This window comes from Hyalella azteca, unplaced genomic scaffold, assembly GCF_000764305.2.
Source record: "Hyalella azteca isolate HAZT.00-mixed unplaced genomic scaffold, Hazt_2.0.2 contig7693, whole genome shotgun sequence".
NCBI lineage: Eukaryota > Metazoa > Arthropoda > Malacostraca > Amphipoda > Hyalellidae > Hyalella > Hyalella azteca.
Genome location: NW_025937812.1, coordinates 5,457 through 24,811, shown reverse-complemented (window position 1 = coordinate 24,811; position 19,355 = coordinate 5,457). Strand labels below are relative to the sequence as shown.

At 37.4% G+C, this 19,355-nt stretch overlaps 1 protein-coding gene across 1 annotated transcript; it reads left to right on the top strand.

The window, feature by feature from the left end:
• The first annotated feature begins 351 nt into the window (after nucleotides 1-351).
• Nucleotides 352-18,787, top strand: LOC108674414 (protein unzipped). The gene is made up of 2 exons (XM_018162357.2): nucleotides 352-871; nucleotides 16,612-18,787. Exons 1-2 carry the CDS (start codon nucleotides 849-851, stop codon nucleotides 18,065-18,067), a joined length of 1,479 nt encoding a protein of 492 aa, XP_018017846.1. The 5' UTR covers nucleotides 352-848; the 3' UTR covers nucleotides 18,068-18,787.
• Nucleotides 18,788-19,355: the final 568 nt, after the last annotated feature.

Here is a 19,355-nt window from a genome sequence, read left to right as displayed (position 1 = left end):
CGAACTGGTCTTGCGCTTACAAGAACAGGCTCTGTGATAGTGACTTATGGTTCGAGGCAGGATTTGGCATTGACTGCAAAACCTGTAAATACAAATTTTATTGTCATTCGATTGCTTGGATCACAAATAAATTAAGAATTTAAAGTAAAGGCAAAATGCCGCAAAACCAATACAAGTTTGTATACAAGAATACGAGGTTGTCCTGTTTTTATCGTTTCTGAACTGATGATGGAGCTGGGCTCTGTGTCACTTTATTTAAGAATATGCATGGGGAATTTTTGTGGTATTTTATTTCCTTCTTAAATCTTTATTAATACATATTAATATTCCTTACACCTTTTTCCCACAGAGCGCTAAAGCAAATGAAAGCGAAACGTTTTGTTGAGAGTCCTACATTTCTATGTAGAATCCACCCTATTATAAAAAGAAGTGCATTAACATTGAATTGACATCGGAAAATGGAAGTAAAATTGGCCAATCGAAAAACGCACGCAAACTGAATTATACAATACGAAATATAAGAAACTATTATTATTGTTTGAACGTGACCTGTGAAGTGCTTAGTTTTAATACTCTGAAAAATGTCCCATTATCATTAAAAACTCTACGTCTAAATATTCAGCGGCAGCTAAAGAATTCTCTTCCATTTGAATAAGTTCCAAATCGTTGTTTAGCAAATGTTCAAGTTCTGAATTCAGTCCTCAAATATTCTATCAGAAAAACTACAAGTGAATCGTTAATTCAGTGGAGCTCAAGTGCCAATCTCTGCTGTTATTGAGTGCCCCCGTCTTGTGTGCAGCGGTTTTCCAAGTGGGGAAAGAAGAGAACCGCGCTCCGCCGCAGCCGCCATGACATTCCAATGCAAAATGAGGTGAGTTTTCTCAAACTTGAGGATTTTTTATAAAACCACAAGAGTCTGCAGTGATCAATATATATTAAAGAAATTAAGGGTAAAGGCAAATTTAAGCAAATTTAGCGATCTTTTACCTCGCCTGAAAGAAATAGCAATAAACATTGGAGAAACCTGACTGCGAGTTAATTAAGAAAATTTTATTAGCATTAGGCTTTTAATAATTTCATGTAAAAATTTGTCGCTCGTAATTCGTGGCTCAGATATAAAACGAAAAATAAATACATAGGATTTATCGGTTAATTTTATAATTTCATTGTCGTACTTCAGGTTAAGAAGCCGTAATTATTATTCGTTCATTAAATTACACCCCAGTGAAAAACATAAAATAATGCTTCGTTGGAGCTCCGTGTTGAACATGGAATTTAAACATAGATTCATTTTTTTTTATTTTGGCGCGAATGAGTCGTCAGGTCAGAAAAACTTGACGCCAAATTAGACTTCACCTTTGACATGATTTTTAGCGATATTTTTATTTCTCTACGATTTTTACAGGCGTTCCATCCTCATTAATCTTGAAAGGCTGGAAGACAATCAAGCTGATAAAAGATTCTCCCTTGAAGCCACTCTTTCTAATTCATAAAATAATCTCCAGGTTAAAAGTTTCCAGGCTTAATATTAGCCGACTCTTATAATAAAAGCACATAGCCTTAAAATATGGATGTTTTATTGTAAAGTTGATATATACCTCATTTAAAATCTGGAACGATCATTTGTTTTTAAGCCAAACTTTTACAGTTCCCTTTTGAAGGCTACAGAAGATAGAAAATCAAAGTAAGAAGGCAATGAATTTAAGTTGAGTGAGCACGTCTCGTTCAGTTACAGCCATTGACTAAGATAAAAGTAACTCGTATTGTCTATTCCAGCAGGCCGTGACGATAGGCTCAAGTTAGACTTCTTAGGCCGTTACTTTTTACTCTTAATTTCGCATAATGCCGGTGTTGGCTGCGAGCCCGTTAAAATAAATGCTTAGAAAATTGCCCAAGTTTGGTCGTACGACTTCCAACTACTTTCCTGAGAGACGGCGAGCCTGAGTGTAGCTCTCAAATATTTTTTTACTGATTCTATACAAAAATTCTTTTAACGCAATCATCTGAAACGCTTTCGCATTGCCAAAGATATAAAGTTGCTTATTAAGGACAACGTTACAATTGACTACGAGTTGACTAATATTTATTTATTTCAGTATATAGACTCTATGTGTATTTGGGTAAAACCTACGCCGACGGTATGTAAGTAATTGAATAGGATTCGTATGGTTGCTGGCATGGATTCCTGGAGGACTCGAATTGGTATCGGGACTTTCACAAAAATGTCTGCCTTTTAGTTATGTGAAAAATTTGATGGATTCTCGAGGAAAAAATGGAGTGCTGAGCCATTAAAATTGAAATTTTTTGCGAATAAAATTTAGGTTGTTCATCAACGAAGTGTATGAGTTTGTGAATTGTAGGCTTAATTTTCATTGACGTTTCAGTGAAAGAAAAAAGTCGTAGGGAATTACTATTCCATAACTAATGTAATATATAATTTACATTAAATTTCCACCGAGACTACAATACGTCAGGAGAAGCAATTTCTCTTTTTAATTAAATACTAGCACGCACTTGGCAGTCTCATTTGCTTCATCAAACAAGATCTATGAAACAGGAAGATCACCATGGAGCGCTGACAATGTCCGGACAAAGATATCCACAGAGGGGAAATGCTCGCTGTGATTGCGTTGGGACTTCTCTTGCAAGCGGCTACATTGTATTCTTTTTTATCAAGGCAGTGTTTGTATAAGGGCTCTGGCATACAAGGCTCAGCGCTCGAGGGTACTTCAATTTTCCTGTAAAACGCGCGACTTGACATCAATAAAAGTTCTGTTTGCACATTTTTATGATTCCATCATGACTCATGAAATATTCCTCGTATTGTGACCGTGCTCTTCACGGGAGACACATGATTTCATTATAAATACTAGCCAATTTGTTCACGAGCGCTCAGACGGGAACTTGCGTGGAACAATCATCTTCGTTCATGTAAACTATAGAACAATTGTCAATTTATTTTATTAAAATACTGAACTCTGTTCAGTCGTCTATAGTGAATAGTGGGAAATTGATCACTTCGTAAAATGCTTCTTCATTAAAAACACCTCCCACCTCAATGTAAAAAAGAGTGCATTGCTTCATGATTCATACAAAAAAAAACCTAATCGTAAAATTTCGAAAAGTAAAATAAAAATAATAATAATTTTTCGCTCTTACAATTTTAATGGTCTTCGAACTACTCATTGCGTTATATCGTCAAACGCATTGTCACAATAGAAAAGTAACTCGTCACTTCAGTAACACCCCAATTCTAGGTGCACGATGAAGCTAAAACGTCGTCACAAAGAGCAACTCGGCTCTTCTTTAACGATTCTCATTTGTTTAATGACCTGTGCAGGCGGTGAAACAATTTCCTGACATCTTTAACTGACGCAATAACGTGATTCATTGCTGAAAAATCAAGCGATGAAGTACGCCGTTACCGTGTGAAATGAAAAGGTTTTACGCATATTCCGTTGCAAAACATGTGAGGAGATGACAACCTTATATATATATATATATATAAGTGCTAAAATTATGGGAACAGAATTTCATTACTAGAAAAATTGTTACCTTGCGACTTTGTTTCATTCCAAGGAAAATTGTTACTAGCGACTTGAATTTCACAGCTGAATACGAGAATAACAATAACACGAGAACAGACTAAAGAAAAAATGTAATCACGAGATTCGAAGCGTGCTTGTTTTAATATTTTATTAACACGTTTTTCTTGACTTAGCTTCGCGTTTGCTTGTTTGTTGTTAACATTGACAACGAAAATTAGCCCACTTCTGATTGCTCTAGAGATCTGAAATTCGGCATGCAGGCTATTTTCGCCTAACAATTTCAGATACACTCATAAAAACTAGCAATTAGAGACCTAAATTAGCTTAATTGAGTAAAGTATATATATAGTATATATGATATATATAGTATGACGTGCGGGCGCTGACGTTATAGACGAGCAGGCGCTGACGCTGCGTATCATCGATACGTACGTCGTCAAGTAAATTGGCTCGCAACAATGTTTTTCATGTGTAGCAACGGACTAAAAAGGAGAAAATAAAATACGTATAAAAAACTTAAAAAAAAAGTTTTTCTTGTGGACTAAAAAGTAGAAAATAAAATACTTAAAAAAAAACTTTTGAAAAAACCACGTTTTTCTTGTGGACTAAAAAGTAGAAAATAAATTATGGCTCGCCCCAAAAAACGTGGGTCGGGCTGTACGTTAGTCATTAAATTCCCGAAATTCGTGTGTTGTGTGCTTTTCGCTTTAATTATTAATCTGCCCGACACACGTTTTTTGGGGCGAGCCATAATTTATTTTCTACTTTTAGTCCACAAGAAAAACGTGGTTTTTCAAAAAGTTTTTTTTATGTATTTTATTTCTATTGTCAATGGATGTTCAATCTGACTCAAAAAATACATAAATTTTATGATAGATTGATCCATACATAATTTGAGACGTTTTCCCATGTTAGTGACTTTCGTTCACTATATTCCACATCTTTTACCATTTTATTGGTAGAGAAATGGTCACTTTCAATGGTTTGATAGTTCAAGAGGATGGTTTCATAGTATAAGCCACCATATAATGGAACACTTTATTCTTATTTAACCACATTTAATCATTGAAAATAATTTAACCGGTCATGAATTTATTTTTGATGTTAAATCTTTCGATGTTGTTTCGATGTTAAATATTTTCTAAAAAATTCTTGAATGAATTTACACTTCTTGGAGTTTAATCTTCAATCAATCCAACTGGACTGCTTAAAAATAATTCATTTATTCATAACAAAATTCAGTTTTACAAATTCGACATTTCTTCTTCCGGCCGGCCGTTAGTTGGGAATTCTTGTGTTGGAAATTGCCTAGAAATTTATCGAGATCGCACATTGACAGCAAATCTGCCTAAAATGTTAGAGCTTAACAAACACGAGGCCAAAAATGTGTCAAAATTTTGAACCTAGTTACTTTTTGCATTTATCAATAACATCAACATTACTCAAACAGATGAGTGAAAATAGTTTGAATATCTTGTGATGCGTTTGCCACTGTTTTCACATAGAATACCTCGTGAAAGACGCTTATCTAATTGAGATGAATTGCAAGCCGGATAAGAAGTATTGTAAGCCAAATAGGAGCAAGTTTACTCCTATAAGAAAAGTTGTAACCCAATACAAAGAATATAAAGGGAATAAGATATGAAGAATTGTAAGCCGAATAAGAATGTTAAGCCAAATGCGACTAAGGTTTCTTTAGTTGTCAGTTGTATAGGCCTGAACACTACACAGCTAAGTTGTCAGTTGTATTGGCCTGAACACTACACAGCTAAGTTGTCAGTTGTATTGGCCTGAACACTACACAGCTAAGTTGTCAGCTGTATTGGCCTGAATACTACACAGCAGTTCAGAACTGGACGGTGCGTTTTAATACAAGCGTGAACCATCAAAGTCGGTGCTACAGTTCAGCTTGAGAGGCGGCAAGAATTGGCTGCTATTGAGGCTGCGTTAAGTGCAGCTTGTATGTCTCTTTTGTGATGCTTGGTCGACCGAGCCTGCCTCCACAGGCACTAATGTTGGACACTTGAGGCCATGTACTGGTGAGGCCATGTACTGGCGAGGCCGTGTCCTGGTGAGGCCATGTACTGGTGAGGCCATGTCCCGGTGAGGCCATGTACATGTGAGGCCATGTCTTGGTGAGGCCATGTACTGGTGAGGTCATGTCCTGGTGAGGCCATGTACTGATGAGGCCATGTCCTGGTGGGGCCATGTCCTGGTGAGACCATGTACTAGTGAGGCCATGTCCTGGTGAGGCCATGTACATGTGAGGTCATGTCCTGGTGAGGCCATGTACTGATGAGGCCATGTCCTGGTGGGGCCATGTCCCGGTGAGGCCATATACATGTGAGGCCATGTCTTGGTGAGGCCATGTACATGTGAGGTCATGTCTTGGTGAGGCCATGTACTGATGAGGCCATGTCCTGGTGAGGCCATGTCCTAATCGAGTCATCGCCGCATTGACATGACAAATCAAGTTTATTCATCGATAACAAATAATATAATTTCGTACAATCATGATATTTTATTAATTTCGAAGAATATCAGTTCAGGCCAAATGCTGGTCTGTGCAATATTTTTAGAAAATTTTTATGAAGTCAGTTTTCCACTGACAAATATACGCTGTCATCGTTATTAATAATATAATAATATTGTTATTAATAATAATAACATTATTATTTAGCAATTTTTACACAAAATGAACCCAGTTTTGCCATTTTTGTCCATAAAAAACTTTATTTATACTTTCATGTCCTAAATCTCCACAGGCAGACTTGATAACGAGTTGTGAATTACGCATATCGTTCAACTTCAATCAAGAATTAATGAACTAAGCTCCCTCAGGATATACTCGTAGTGTTCTTCATTAGTGTAAACATGTAGGTACTGTTCATAAGATTCATGCATGTACTGATAAGATAAGTTTCACATGGACGTGCTCTTGTTCCGTATAAGTGCGGTAGAGAGTGTGGACGACAGAAGTTACATCAGATTTGGAAGATAATATGCTGATGTATTATATACATGAAGAAAGTTTACCTAACTTTCCTTGTGAGCTACGAGTGCATGCAAATAGCAAAGCCATACATGCGAATTAATTATTATTTCTATACATATTGCAAAACTGTCATTGACAATCTATTTATTGCAATAAAAAATCACGGATTACACTGCTTCTCTTAGGTAGAATTTTTAATGTCAAAATGTAGCATCCTTCGCACTCTGCACATCAAGCATGCTTGTCGCTATGTCTTTCTTATTTAAATTTCAGCACTATTCTTGTTACACAAGCAAATATATTTGTTAGTTAGGAAATTTTCAATTCAAATTACGTCACAAACATTGTATATACCCACGCTACCCGCCAAACTTTTTTGGCCTCTTCTCGCTAGTGCCGTGACATTACGTGCCGTGAATTGATTTCTTCACTGCCGTCACTGCAGTATAAGCGATGCATTGCACTGCAGGTGCACTGCACTGTTGCTCCAGCACAACTATGCTTGATTTTAGCTTCTCTAAACTCAAAGATGTGATGCTGGAGCACGTCATGTAGGCGCCTCATGCTCCTTTCATAGTCTACATGTTTGCACTGCTTGCTTCGGATTACGTAAAAGTTATGCTTTGCACATTGTTAAAATTAGTAAGTATTTTTTCATCATGTTTTTATGAACACTAAAATTTTCATGTAATAAGTAGAACATTTAATAATAAAATGTGTTTGTACAATGTTTTTGCATACTTGCATAACTTATTTTTTCATCTGATATGAAGGCTGAATGACTCGCTATAAAAAATTTTGTTGGATGTCGGTAAACTTTGCACACTAATGATTACAAGAATTTCAGGTTTCTGCATGGCTTGAAAATTGCATGGAATAAATTATTAATTTGAATCAAGCGCAATTTTCTTATTAATTCAAAGAACGACGAACTAATGAACTAAAAATTTGTCGCCTCTGTACTTAATTATTAACTGTCAGCGATACCTGTGTTTTACGAAATCTAGTATATATAAATGTATCCAAAATATGATCGCAAGCAACTGTATCAGTCTATTTTTACCTTACATTTCCCATGGTCATGCAAATACTGTACTTCCCGCTACGCCATCTGCAATATTTCACAACGAGCCGCCCTGGGAAGTCCTGAGCTTGCGGCGACGCACTCTCATATATAAGCCCTTTGAAGAGGAAGGCTTCCTTCGTGGATACATTAGCATCATTTTTTCAGAGCAGAGTGTGCTGGAGTGTCACAAGGAGATGCTGTTAAAATACACCTTCAGTTTCGAGCGTGTTTTCTTTATCAACTTACATTAGCATTACGACCGTTAGTGAAGTTAGGCGACAGCGCTCGTGGCCCAAAAGCATTGCGCGATGCCGCAACGTCATTGGTTGATGGAAGAGATGTGTTTGTGTTATGGAGTTTTCTACGGGGTTTATTGATTTTATGAAAATCCACGGGCTGATCTTGTTTTCAGTGATGATTTATCTTATTTAAAGTTAATGCTATTTCGAAGTCATTCCCTTTTATGCAACGGATTTGTTTATTCTAATTTGCAGAGGCGCACACCATGCAACAGGTGGCAGAAGTATAGAAGTAATTCGTGTAATTCACGTTCATCCAATCTCATATCTTACTCATGCCAAAATAGATGAAGGTGATAACCTTGTTTATTATGTGTCTTTTTATGTTATCCTCACATTTATTGCGCGTAAGTCGAGCCCACACGGAAGAAAAAATGGTGATAACCTCGTCAATTGTGTGCCCCACTGTCATCCTCACATTTAATGAAGCCCACACAGAATAAACAATGGGGCTAACCTCATGTATTGTGTGCCCCACTGTCATCCTCACATTTAGTGAAGCCCACACGAAATAAACAATGGTGCTAACTTCATGTATTGTGTGCCCCACTGTCATCCTCACATTTAATGAAGCCCACACAGAATAAACAATGGTGCTAACCTCATGTATTGTGCGCCCCACTGTCATCCTCACATTTAGTGAAGCCTACACGGAATAAACAATGGTGATAACCTCATCCATTGTGTGTCGCACTGTCATCCTCACATTTAGTGAAGCCTACACGGAATAAATAGCCGTTATTCTGGGTTCGTTAGGTGCTGTCATTCAGTGTGGCCAGGGAGCCCCTATATTGCGGCAAGCCGTGCTTATTGCGCCACGTTAGACCTGATTGAGCTTTTCCTGTATACGGGGGACATTGTGCCTGCCGTTTCCTACCAATTTAGGTCTCGCTAGGGAAACATGTTGCACTACGCTGTTTGGAAATGACTTCATTGCTCGCTGGTGTCCTTTTCGTTACGATTTTCAGACGATATTACTGATGGAACGACTGCTTCGTGGTCTCGACGTTGCCTGTTCTGTGTAACGACTCATACGTGGATGGAGGGATGAGACGCCGGTCGGTCATTTGATGCAAGCAAATAGTTCGGCTGTGGAGAATTCTTAAGATTGCTAACTGCAATAAGGTTATTTGCTTCTTTTATGACGTTATCTATTTTACTAAAAAAACAATTGCTCTGATTCTGATACGTTATTTGCTCATGAAAGAGAACTTGAAGGATGTGAAGTTTTATCTCAGTATGTTTCTAAAGTGAAATTCAGCGACGACAGTCTTCGCTATTTCAATTTTTTTGAACGCTGCATTCCCTCCGTATTGCCTTTATCTGTCCTGCATGTGCATTTTGTTTGGAATAATTGTAATTTTAATTGAAATGATGATCTGTCAACTCGATCCTTAGATTCATCGAATCAGTTGCGTCAAAACGCAAGCCAAGCAACGCTAATTTCATTTAGTCGCTGGATTGGATTCCGTAAGTTCCACAAGTCTGCGTTAATAATACGCGCTGTGCATAAGGACGGCTTTGACGCTTACATACTTTTCAAGCTCTTGTTTACTATGACTCTAATAGTTTCCTATTAAAAGAAAATTCTTGATGGTATAGTATGGTTATTATTTAGATTGTAAAAACTATAAGAACTTCAAGCATTTTTTGTGGTATGTACTATCATGTAATCTCATTCGATACGAAACCATTGCGCGTCGTTAGTCTTATTCGAATGATCGAAAATAAGGCTAACAAAAAATTTAAACAACACAAAACGTTTACTTGCAGATTAAATTTCTGAAAAATTTACTTGAATACTGAAATAATCCTGGTAATATCTTTACTGTACGGTTTCATCCAGTTCCGAAGGTACTAAATTTGCGAAGGAAAATTGAAGGCGTACCTAATTTAAAATTGATAAATTTCATGAGCTGTCGATATCAATTTATACTGCGTTTAGAATTTTTGGTCGTAATAACTAAAATGGTTTGAAAAATGGAAAGTCAAACAAGTATTTTTCTTCGAACTAACTTGTCTTAGACATTTTGAATTCAATCTGCAAGGAAATTCCATAAAATTAACATGCATTTAATGCTGCCTTGATAATCATAAAACATTGAATTTTACAAGCCTTCACTGAATATTCGGTATTATTGCAGATTAACTACATCCAAAAAAAAGGGTGTTTTTTTTCAATTATATGTTTTTTGGGGTGTAGATTACGAATCTGAAATCCATTTTTGGCGGTCGGCATCGGAAAACCGATTTTTTTGCAATAATACCGATCACACGTAGCGCACGACATCTTGAATGAAACTTACCCGTTGCACTGCAACGGGTAAAGAAGACGAAAATGTTACCCGTTGCACTGCAACGGGTAACATTTTCGTCATCTTTGTCCATAAATCTGGAGATACATTGCCACATCGAGAGATCACAACCTAACGCCAACTCGCAGGTTGGGTTGGTTCGCCCAGGTTCCTTTTAGATCAAAATGCTATCTAAAAAAAGGAACTTGGCTGACTTAACCCAACCTAAGAGCTTTTTGTAAAATTTCGATGAACAATCCGACCCTTTATATAAAGGTGAGTGGGTAACGTAAGTTACGTAACCCCCATGTTAGTAAATAAAGGTGAGTGGGTAACGTAAGTTACGTAACCCCCATGTTAGTAAGTCGCGAAAAAAATCGGTTTTCCGATGCCGACCGCCAAAAATGGATTTCAGATTCGTAATCTACACCCCAAAAAACATATAATTAAAAAAAAAAACACCCTTTTTTTTGGATGTAGTTAATCTGCAATAATACCGAATATTCTAAAAGAAATAAAAGTTTCATGGGATTAAATTACGAGAATTTTTACCGCCAATGCGATATTGCTTCAACGAGAGCTGAGACGTAATTTTAACTTTAATATTAAAGGAATTTTGCCTTCATTGCGGGTAGCTAGGATACTGAGCGCTCATCGATATTTTAATGTGATAAACGTCTTACTAATTTCCCCGTTACAAATCGTTTTGATTTATCAGGTGATGTTCTTAGAAATGAAATAAACACAGATGAGCGTTTTTTGAGTGAAAATTTACACTTCATTAAGAACATTAAGAGGCCACGAATGTTAAAAAAGTTTCGTGAAGCAGAAAGCAAACAATTAAGAAGCTACTTGGAATTTTGCAAATTTTAATTGCTGTGGATTTTACACACTTTCTCATCATATTTGGTTTTTGTTCCAGAAGAGAATGATAAGCTCTATTCATGTCATTATAGCCAATTCACAATTAAATCTACTTGCACCCGCGCGTGTAGGAACATTTGAATTTTGAAGTAGGCGTTGCTACACTTGTCGTACGTGGTGTATTTCACTCTCATTCCATATGTTTTTTGAAAATAAAGTAACGATGCAAATTGGGGAAAACTCACTTGTTTGCTTAACCTTAGAAATAACATTTCAATCGTCCGATTTAATTGCATTTGAAAAAAAAAATCAAATTTAACTCTTATTCACTTCTGGACGGTTTAAAAATAGAATAATAAATTGCATAAAGATTTTGAAATTGTGCATAACATTGAAATTAAAAAAAAAAACGCTCCCACTTGGAGGAAGGATTTTTGTTGCGGTAGTAACGTGCGGTAATTAAAGCGAGCTTCCCTGCAGCGGACGAGATAACAACCGAGGCAGAGTTTCCTCGTTCCAAGTTTACTTGCGAGAAAATTTTAATCATTTTTCAGCTTATTCTCGTGAGAAACGTAATGGAATAAAGTTTGAATTAATTACCTTAATGGTTGCAGTAATAAAATGTCATAATTCATCATCAGGTTTCCTATACTTCATGTGCAGCCGATACTGCTGATGTATATTTTCCGAATTAATTGAATAATTTATACAGATGAATATTTAAATTTAAGACAAGAAATTCTTATTGGAATCATATTCATATCGGTTTTGCAAATTTCATAATAAATTATGTACCTCTATGACAGGCATGATTGATTACTCCACATTAACACATCTTGATAATTCTGATGTGAGTCAGACATAACCTTCATAACCTTAGCGACTAGTGATGGGAAAACTTCTAGCGCGTCTATCAGATTACCTAGCAAGGTCCACAACTGCAGCTCTTTGCATGAACTGCTCGCGTGTACAGCGCCTGTCGTGAGCTGTGCATACAATGAACTCTTTGAGACCCTTGCTGAGGTGCTGTAATCAGACCATTTTGTCGGCTGAAGACATTGCTTCATCACTCTGGGTATTCACTTTCCTGTTCAGGTCAAGTGCAACTCGCTAGGAGGTTTGTACAGGGTATAGACGGAGGTATAAACGAAGGTATAGAGGGTATAGACGAAGGTATAGTGGTATAGAAGAAGGTATTGAGTGTTTACACGAAGAGATTGAGGTATAAACGAAGATATAGAGGGTATAGATGAAGGTAAAGAGGGTGTAGTCAGGGGTATAGAGGGTAAAGACTTAGGTATATGGGTGGGTATATACGAAGGTATAGAGGGTAAAGACTTAGGTATATGGGTGGGTATATACGAAGGAATAGAGGTAAAGACAATGATATAGAAGGTATAGACGAAGGTATAAAGGGTATAGACGGCGGTATAGAGGGTTTAAACGAATGTATAGAGGGTATAGATGAAAGTATAGAGGGTATAGATGAAGGTATAGAGGGCAGAGGCTGGGTATAGAGGGTATAGCCGAATAGAGAGTAGAGGGTGTAGCCGAGTGTTGAGATTTGCTTATCAAGTAATTTGAAGTTATGGTTCTCATGTCGATAACAGAATTGTATGACATATATATGGAATTATATTTTATTGAGCGGTGAAATCTTCAAAAATCGGTCGGAGTATTATAGGGATGCAGGAATACAAATTGTGTAAAGCGATTGAGAAAAAGAAAAAAACATTTCTCAGATAATTTAAGAAAATAAAAACTTTAATCAAATCCTTAAATAATTCAGTTCAATTCGAGCGAAGAAGATTTTTTCGAGTTACTTTAATTTTTACTTTAAATGTTGACCACAAGCGCAATCTATGCTCCACTAACTAGAATTTTTTGACATTGTCATACTTTCTCTCGATAATGTATGTAACAAATAGGTTATAATTCCCTATGACAATTTACGGGGTATAACAGACGAGCGCCAAATGTCCCACTCAAAAGAAAAGTGATCAAAAGCTCATCAAGTGAATAAATTACAAACAAGTATAAGAACATAGTTCTATTCGCGTACGTGGAGCTTACATGAAAAAAATTCCGCAGAGAAATAAAGCCGATGTTTGAAGTAGTTGAATTTCACGATATGTTCATATTAATTCTAATAAATTCAGCTTCAATTAAATGTATTCAAGTCGACTGTTATTTTCACATCCACCGTCATTAAAAATTTTTTGCATTCATAGTTTAAAATTGGCTGTAATTATTCATGTTCGGTAATGACGCTTCGATCAAAGCGAATCTGTACGAAAAATTTTGCAAAAATTGACGGCTTTGTGTTTAAAAATTCACAAATGCCGCGCAAGCCTTTGACGCGGCAGCCTCTTATTTATCGAATGCGCTAGACTGTAATTTATCAAATGCGCCAGTATATAATTTATTAGATGCACCAGTATATAATTTATTAGATGCACCACTATATAATTTATCATATGCGCCAGTGTAAAATTTATCAGATGCGCCAATATATAACTTATCAGAAGCGTCATTCTGCAATTTATCAAATGCGACAGTCGCTCCTCTCTTTTGTCTATGAGATGTGACAGCCTTTAATTTATCAGGAGCTCCTGTATTCTATCTATGAGATGAGACTGTCGCCATTTCATCAGATGTCTCAGTCTTATATTTTATCATAGAAGATCTTGTTATTGTCATTGGTTTCATTGACGAGACTCTGGGTTTTTCCACTTCCACGCGTCTGAAACACGCGCTTTTGCCAGGGTATAAATGTTCCCCTTCAGTAGTTCCCATTCCTGGATTCAGGGGAAAATAACACTTTTGAATGTAGGAATTTACTCAGAAGAAAGAGTAAATTCTGAGGGTAAGGGGAACTGAATGGTTTTGAATTAATGGCAATGGACGTGATGGCAATACGTGGAAGGCGATGTATTCATCATTGGATGTTTTAAGACTAGATTTACAAAAAAGTATTGGATCTGAAGCTCATGTTAACTAGACATTGGCTAAAGCTAAAGTTCACTAAAAAACCTGTGTTTACCAATTTCAGTTCCGCGTTAAGGGCCAAAAATAAACTTTTAACAATTAAAATAAATAAAGAATTCATCAAATAATATAAAGTCAATAAATAGTTTACACGCTCTTAGATATCTAGACAACTCCTACGGAACAACTGATATATAGAAGCGATTTTTAATCCACCGTCCTTTGAAAAGATCTGATCAAAAGGCCAGTCTAGTCAAGAAAAGTACAAAAATTGGCGACAGGCCTATCCAGGCCTATTCTTTAATGCCGAAGATACTATACTATACTATTATAGGACGCCATCTGAGCATGCAAAGCGAGACGGATGTAAGGCAGGCAGCTGTTGTCCAGCCTAAATCTGGAGTCTGATCAATTTCACGGCTTCCATAATTTGCCTGATCGACCCCGGAGGCTAATGAAGTCATTATGAGGCTCAGTATTATTATTATAATTAATCGAGAGATTTGCGATACTAGAGTTATTATATCCTGTATTGTCAGAACCGTTAGAGGCGAGCATATGAACAGCCACGCGGCCAATTGGTTTATTTGCAAGACATATAATGACCAATATATGATTAAAGATATTGATAATAAAATAATAATAAAATATAATAATATATAATAATAGATTGATAAGCAAAATATGATATAAAGTTCCGGTGATTAAATGAGAAAGAGAAGTTCATAAAACTGGTTCTGCATGATGTTAACAGTGAGCTTGGTATAGTTGCAATTGTCGTTATGTCTTGAGACGAGATTTATCAATGGATAATTCGTGAATAATATTTCAATTGCTTAAAAGCCTCTCAATGTATAAAACCATTAGAATTATGTGTCCGCAAGCTGACATACAACTGACACAAGTAATGGATTTAATTTAAATGTTGTCCCCGTTCTGCATATCAGCCTGACACGCAAGGGTCAAGTTGAGTGAAGGGTAATTAATTATTGAAGCAAATGCTCGTATACTGAGTGTAAGGACACACGTGTCCTGAGAGTTTGCGTGACCATGAAAATAGTTTATAGTTCCGATGTTTGTAGGTTCAGTGAACTGGAATTTTCTGTATTAATCTGCAATATTTTAAGAAATGGGTCTGTACAATGGATGGGGTAAAGAGTGTTGAACCAGCTATTTATAAGTGGATAGGTAGGGTGGGACAGAAAAGGGCCGATTTTGAATTGTTGAAAGGTGCGTTTTGCTCCTAGTTTGGAGACATTGAGAAATCCTATAAGGGTTTAATAATCAGGATTTGCTGATAAAAAACGATTAGGAAGTAGGAAATGCGATCGCAAAAATGACGGAATTCAAATTAGAAATTTTTTCGCTACCGAATATGAGACACGCAAGATAACAAGGTCGCCGGAAATTAAATTCATACCTAGGATAGATACGAAGCAGCGTTAAATCAGGACGTCATTTAAATAAAGCATTAAAGAAGATATTTGTCTTCAACACTGGGCAACCAACACGTGATGAGTACGAAAATTTTGCGGGTAGGAACATAAAAATGGCATGAAGGAAGGATGGGATCAAAAAGGAAAATCAGGCAAGATATAATTGAAATAAATATTTGCTCTATAAAATACATAATAAACTGGTTTCAGAGCAAAAGTAGTTCCTTGAAAACCTGACAGTATCACGGCAGCGTCAGTTAACGTGAAATTTGTTGATTACCTTGCGTCGCTAAATTGTTTTTGTGTACTAATTGTAATTAATTCTGGATCTTATTTTGTATTATTTACCATTATCAATTTTGAAGAGCCATTTATCACTGCAAAAGTAGTTAATAAATACGAGGGATAGGCATGTTATTTAATGTAACATGAGTTTCACTTGAGATCGATCTAATAACGACACTTATTGCAAGTTCTACCTGTAGGAAAGGTCTTCACAGTTTAGGGCCGAATTGCGGAACTTGATAAATGCTAAAAGTTGACCACAATACAAGTGAACTTGAACTAAAACTTGAGTTATCGCGAGCGTCAAAAGCAAGCTGCTGCAGCGGCAGCAGGCTGGAGCGACGGGGTCCGGTTCTGCAGTTCTCGCCCTCAAGCAATTATATTATCTGTGATTTGTCTCCGAGTTTTTTGCCGCACACTAGCGGGGCTGAAGTCCCGACCAACGCTAAAGTTCTGGTCTCAGTTTTAGTAGCTCTGGAAAATAGTTATAAGTGGAAATTCTGTTGATAACGATCAATTGTTGATGATGATAGTTGATGATAACAATGAATCAATGTTGATCCAGATCAATTTTTCAGAGAAATCTAATTCATTACTTATTGACTTAAGGACCCTAATTAATTTCTATTTGATCTTGCGTGTATGGGCATCTGTAAATCCAATAATTTTTTCTTCTTTCCTGGATCTCAATAGATCATGTTTTCGGCTCGATGTTTTAGTTAATAAATTATAAGATTCAGTCGTGGAAGCCATTTTGTTCTGTCAACTAATCCTTTATTAAAAAAAACTTAACCTAGCATCTTCAATTATGTTTATATAACTTTTATATTTTTCAGAACGACAACGCTACTTGTGGCTGTGGCGTTGCTGGCGCCGCGCGCGGCCTGCAAAACAATGGCCCGTCTGACCGGCGTGGCAGGATCCACAAGCACATCCTCGACCCTGGCTTGGATGGCGCCTCCACGGGATGGGTCTTTCCCTCCCGACGCGGTATCCGTGGGGCGGGAGGAGGAAGGAGGAGGTGGGGACGGTGGACCAGTTTGGTGTCGGGGAAAATGGCACAGCATTTGGATTCCTGGAGAACTCGGGCTGGATCGGAAATGCACCATCGCGTTCTTGGGGTCGGTGCTCCGAATTGATACTTATGACATTTTGGTTTCGCTGGGCGGGGCGGCGAGGGTGGAGTGGGTGCCGTGGGACAAGCATATGGCAAAGCCAGACAAGAGTGTCATGTCTCCTGACCAACTGATCGTGATGGTAGACGATACTCTAAATGGGACCATTCATACAGGAAATCTGGGCATCAGCACAAGTTCTAGAACCGCAAATATCTTCGATAAGAGCAACAACATTGCGTACGAGTCGAGTCAAGTTCAAGTTCTTGTCGAAGTTGAACCCATTCGTTACACGCTTACGGACATCGAGTTAGACAAGGTGATGAGTTCCACAAAACACAGTTCTGTGATTCTAGGCAACCATGTTCTGGCTAACAATCATGGTCGTGACTTGACGATTGCCGAAGACGTGACCTACGTCATCAAGGAGGAACAGTACTGGGGACGTGTTGCTGGGACGGTCACGGCGCTGCCAGCCGTCGTCTACGCTTCCGAAGACGCGGACCCGCTTAACGTAATGTGGGGTACGGAGGCCGAACTCGACAGGGTGGATATGGCGCATCTTAAGGCAGAATTACCGAATGGTGTTGGGATAAACGCGTCCATTATTGGCAAACTTAGGCATTACGAGGCACCTTACTTCGCGTCTATCAGAGCTTACTATGGCGACGGTGAGTCTCGTGCATGGAGGATAAACTCTTTCCACAGTCACGATGTCATCGTGACTGTAATTGCTCAGTACAGTTCGCCTTTCTACCTAAACAACGGAACAACTGTTCCTGGTGCTGAGGCGACGTCAAAGTTACTTTATGAACTAACGACAACGACAACCACGACTACCACCACAACCACTACTACTACTACAACCACAACTCCAGCTCCCACTACCGTCACAACCACGGAAGATTACGAGCTTTCAACCGTAGCAATATACCAATCCTCTCCTGAGGAAGGGCTAGAAATAAGTCCCGAGATAGGATCTCTATCGAGAGATCCGACTTACAAACCTCCTCAGTTTACCTCCAAAGGCTCACAGGGCTTGGATTCGTCGAACTATGAAAGGCCTTTGAAATCTTCGAGCTATGAACAGATGAGTGCGTCTGATCGAATTTTGTCGGCAATAGCAGGTGTAGTGACAACTATTTTTCTTCGACATTATTATTCCTATTCTGAGTAAAAATCTAAAAATGTCTTGAGTAAGATGTGTACAAAAGCTTTGGCCAGTTCTTATTGAGTCTCCGAGCTTAGCTCTCTCGCGCTAATCTTCCATAGATGATGGTTTTAGGAAATGTTCTTTCAGACCCAATGCTTGAGCTTCTCAGCTGCAGGCGGGCGGAAATGGAATAAATCTTCCAGATTTTTCATCGAATGCGCGTAGTTCCCAATGAAGTTCGAGTCGTAATTACCGGAGCGCACAACTTTTCCGGCCGTGATTCATCAAAGACCTGAATTCAAAAGGCAATTTGGTTAGATAATAAGAGTGCCAATGAAGAAAGATTGGCCCTAATTACAGTCAGTAATTATAGAGGGACGCCCTATAATGTATCCTTCTAATAGCTAATAGCTTTGTTTGGAAGTCAGGTATGTCTTAAATTTAGGATAGAAATGATGTAAAGCTTTTTTATGGAGAAAACCCGATCCATAACTCCTAATAGCTGACGAAATCCTTTTTAATTCACATTCATGCTTGAAGCTTTAATTAAGAAAAAATTGGCAATGTGTTCTATATTTGCGATAACGATCTATATATGCATTAATGCTAATTTTATTAAATATCACTAATTTTATTAATTTAATAAAATGCCAAAAAGCCGAGAAAATTGAATACTTCTCGTGCGATTTCCATAACCACAATGTTAACAAATTATGCACTTGTTGATCGTTTTAATTTTACTTAGTAATTGAAAAAATTACGGAAATATTATAAACAGAATTACCGTTGCTTATAATGGGCGTTTCGCTTGCAGAAATAGCTTGCATAGAGTGGACATAATAGTTATATTTAGAAATTTTATACAATACAAAAGCGAGTATATAACTGATGCAATGAGAAAGGTCTTTTAAATAGTAATAATAATTATCTGAAATCGTTGTCTCATTGTTTGTAGCAGAGATCTCATAGAAATATTGCTTAGATTCCCAATATCGAGGACGGACATTTTTGCATGGAACTGTTGTCAAGTTTATACAGTTTATGTGTCGAGACGCCAAATGTAATGCTCGTAATCGAGTGGTTGACATCTCAGTGGGAGTATAGAGCTAATTGTTTCGTATATGTTGGTTGAGAATATTATATTTAGGGAGTAGAAGTTGCTTGAGATTGGAAAATTTATAATGCTTCCGTTTCATGTTTCATGTGGTCAAATTAAAACCGAATAAGTAATAGTTGTGTGAGAGTTGGGAATTTATAATTTGTTTGTATCACGCTGGATGTGATTAAAATTAAACTGATGGTTTTCATAAGG

Bases quoted from the DNA above. Each gene is read 5' to 3' on its own strand.
- LOC108674414 (XM_018162357.2), top strand. From the start codon at position 849: ATGACATTCCAATGCAAAATGAG. The intron at 872-16,611 runs GTGAGTTTTCTC...TATATTTTTCAG, and splicing joins ACATTCCAATGCAAAATGAG to AACGACAACGCTACTTGTGG.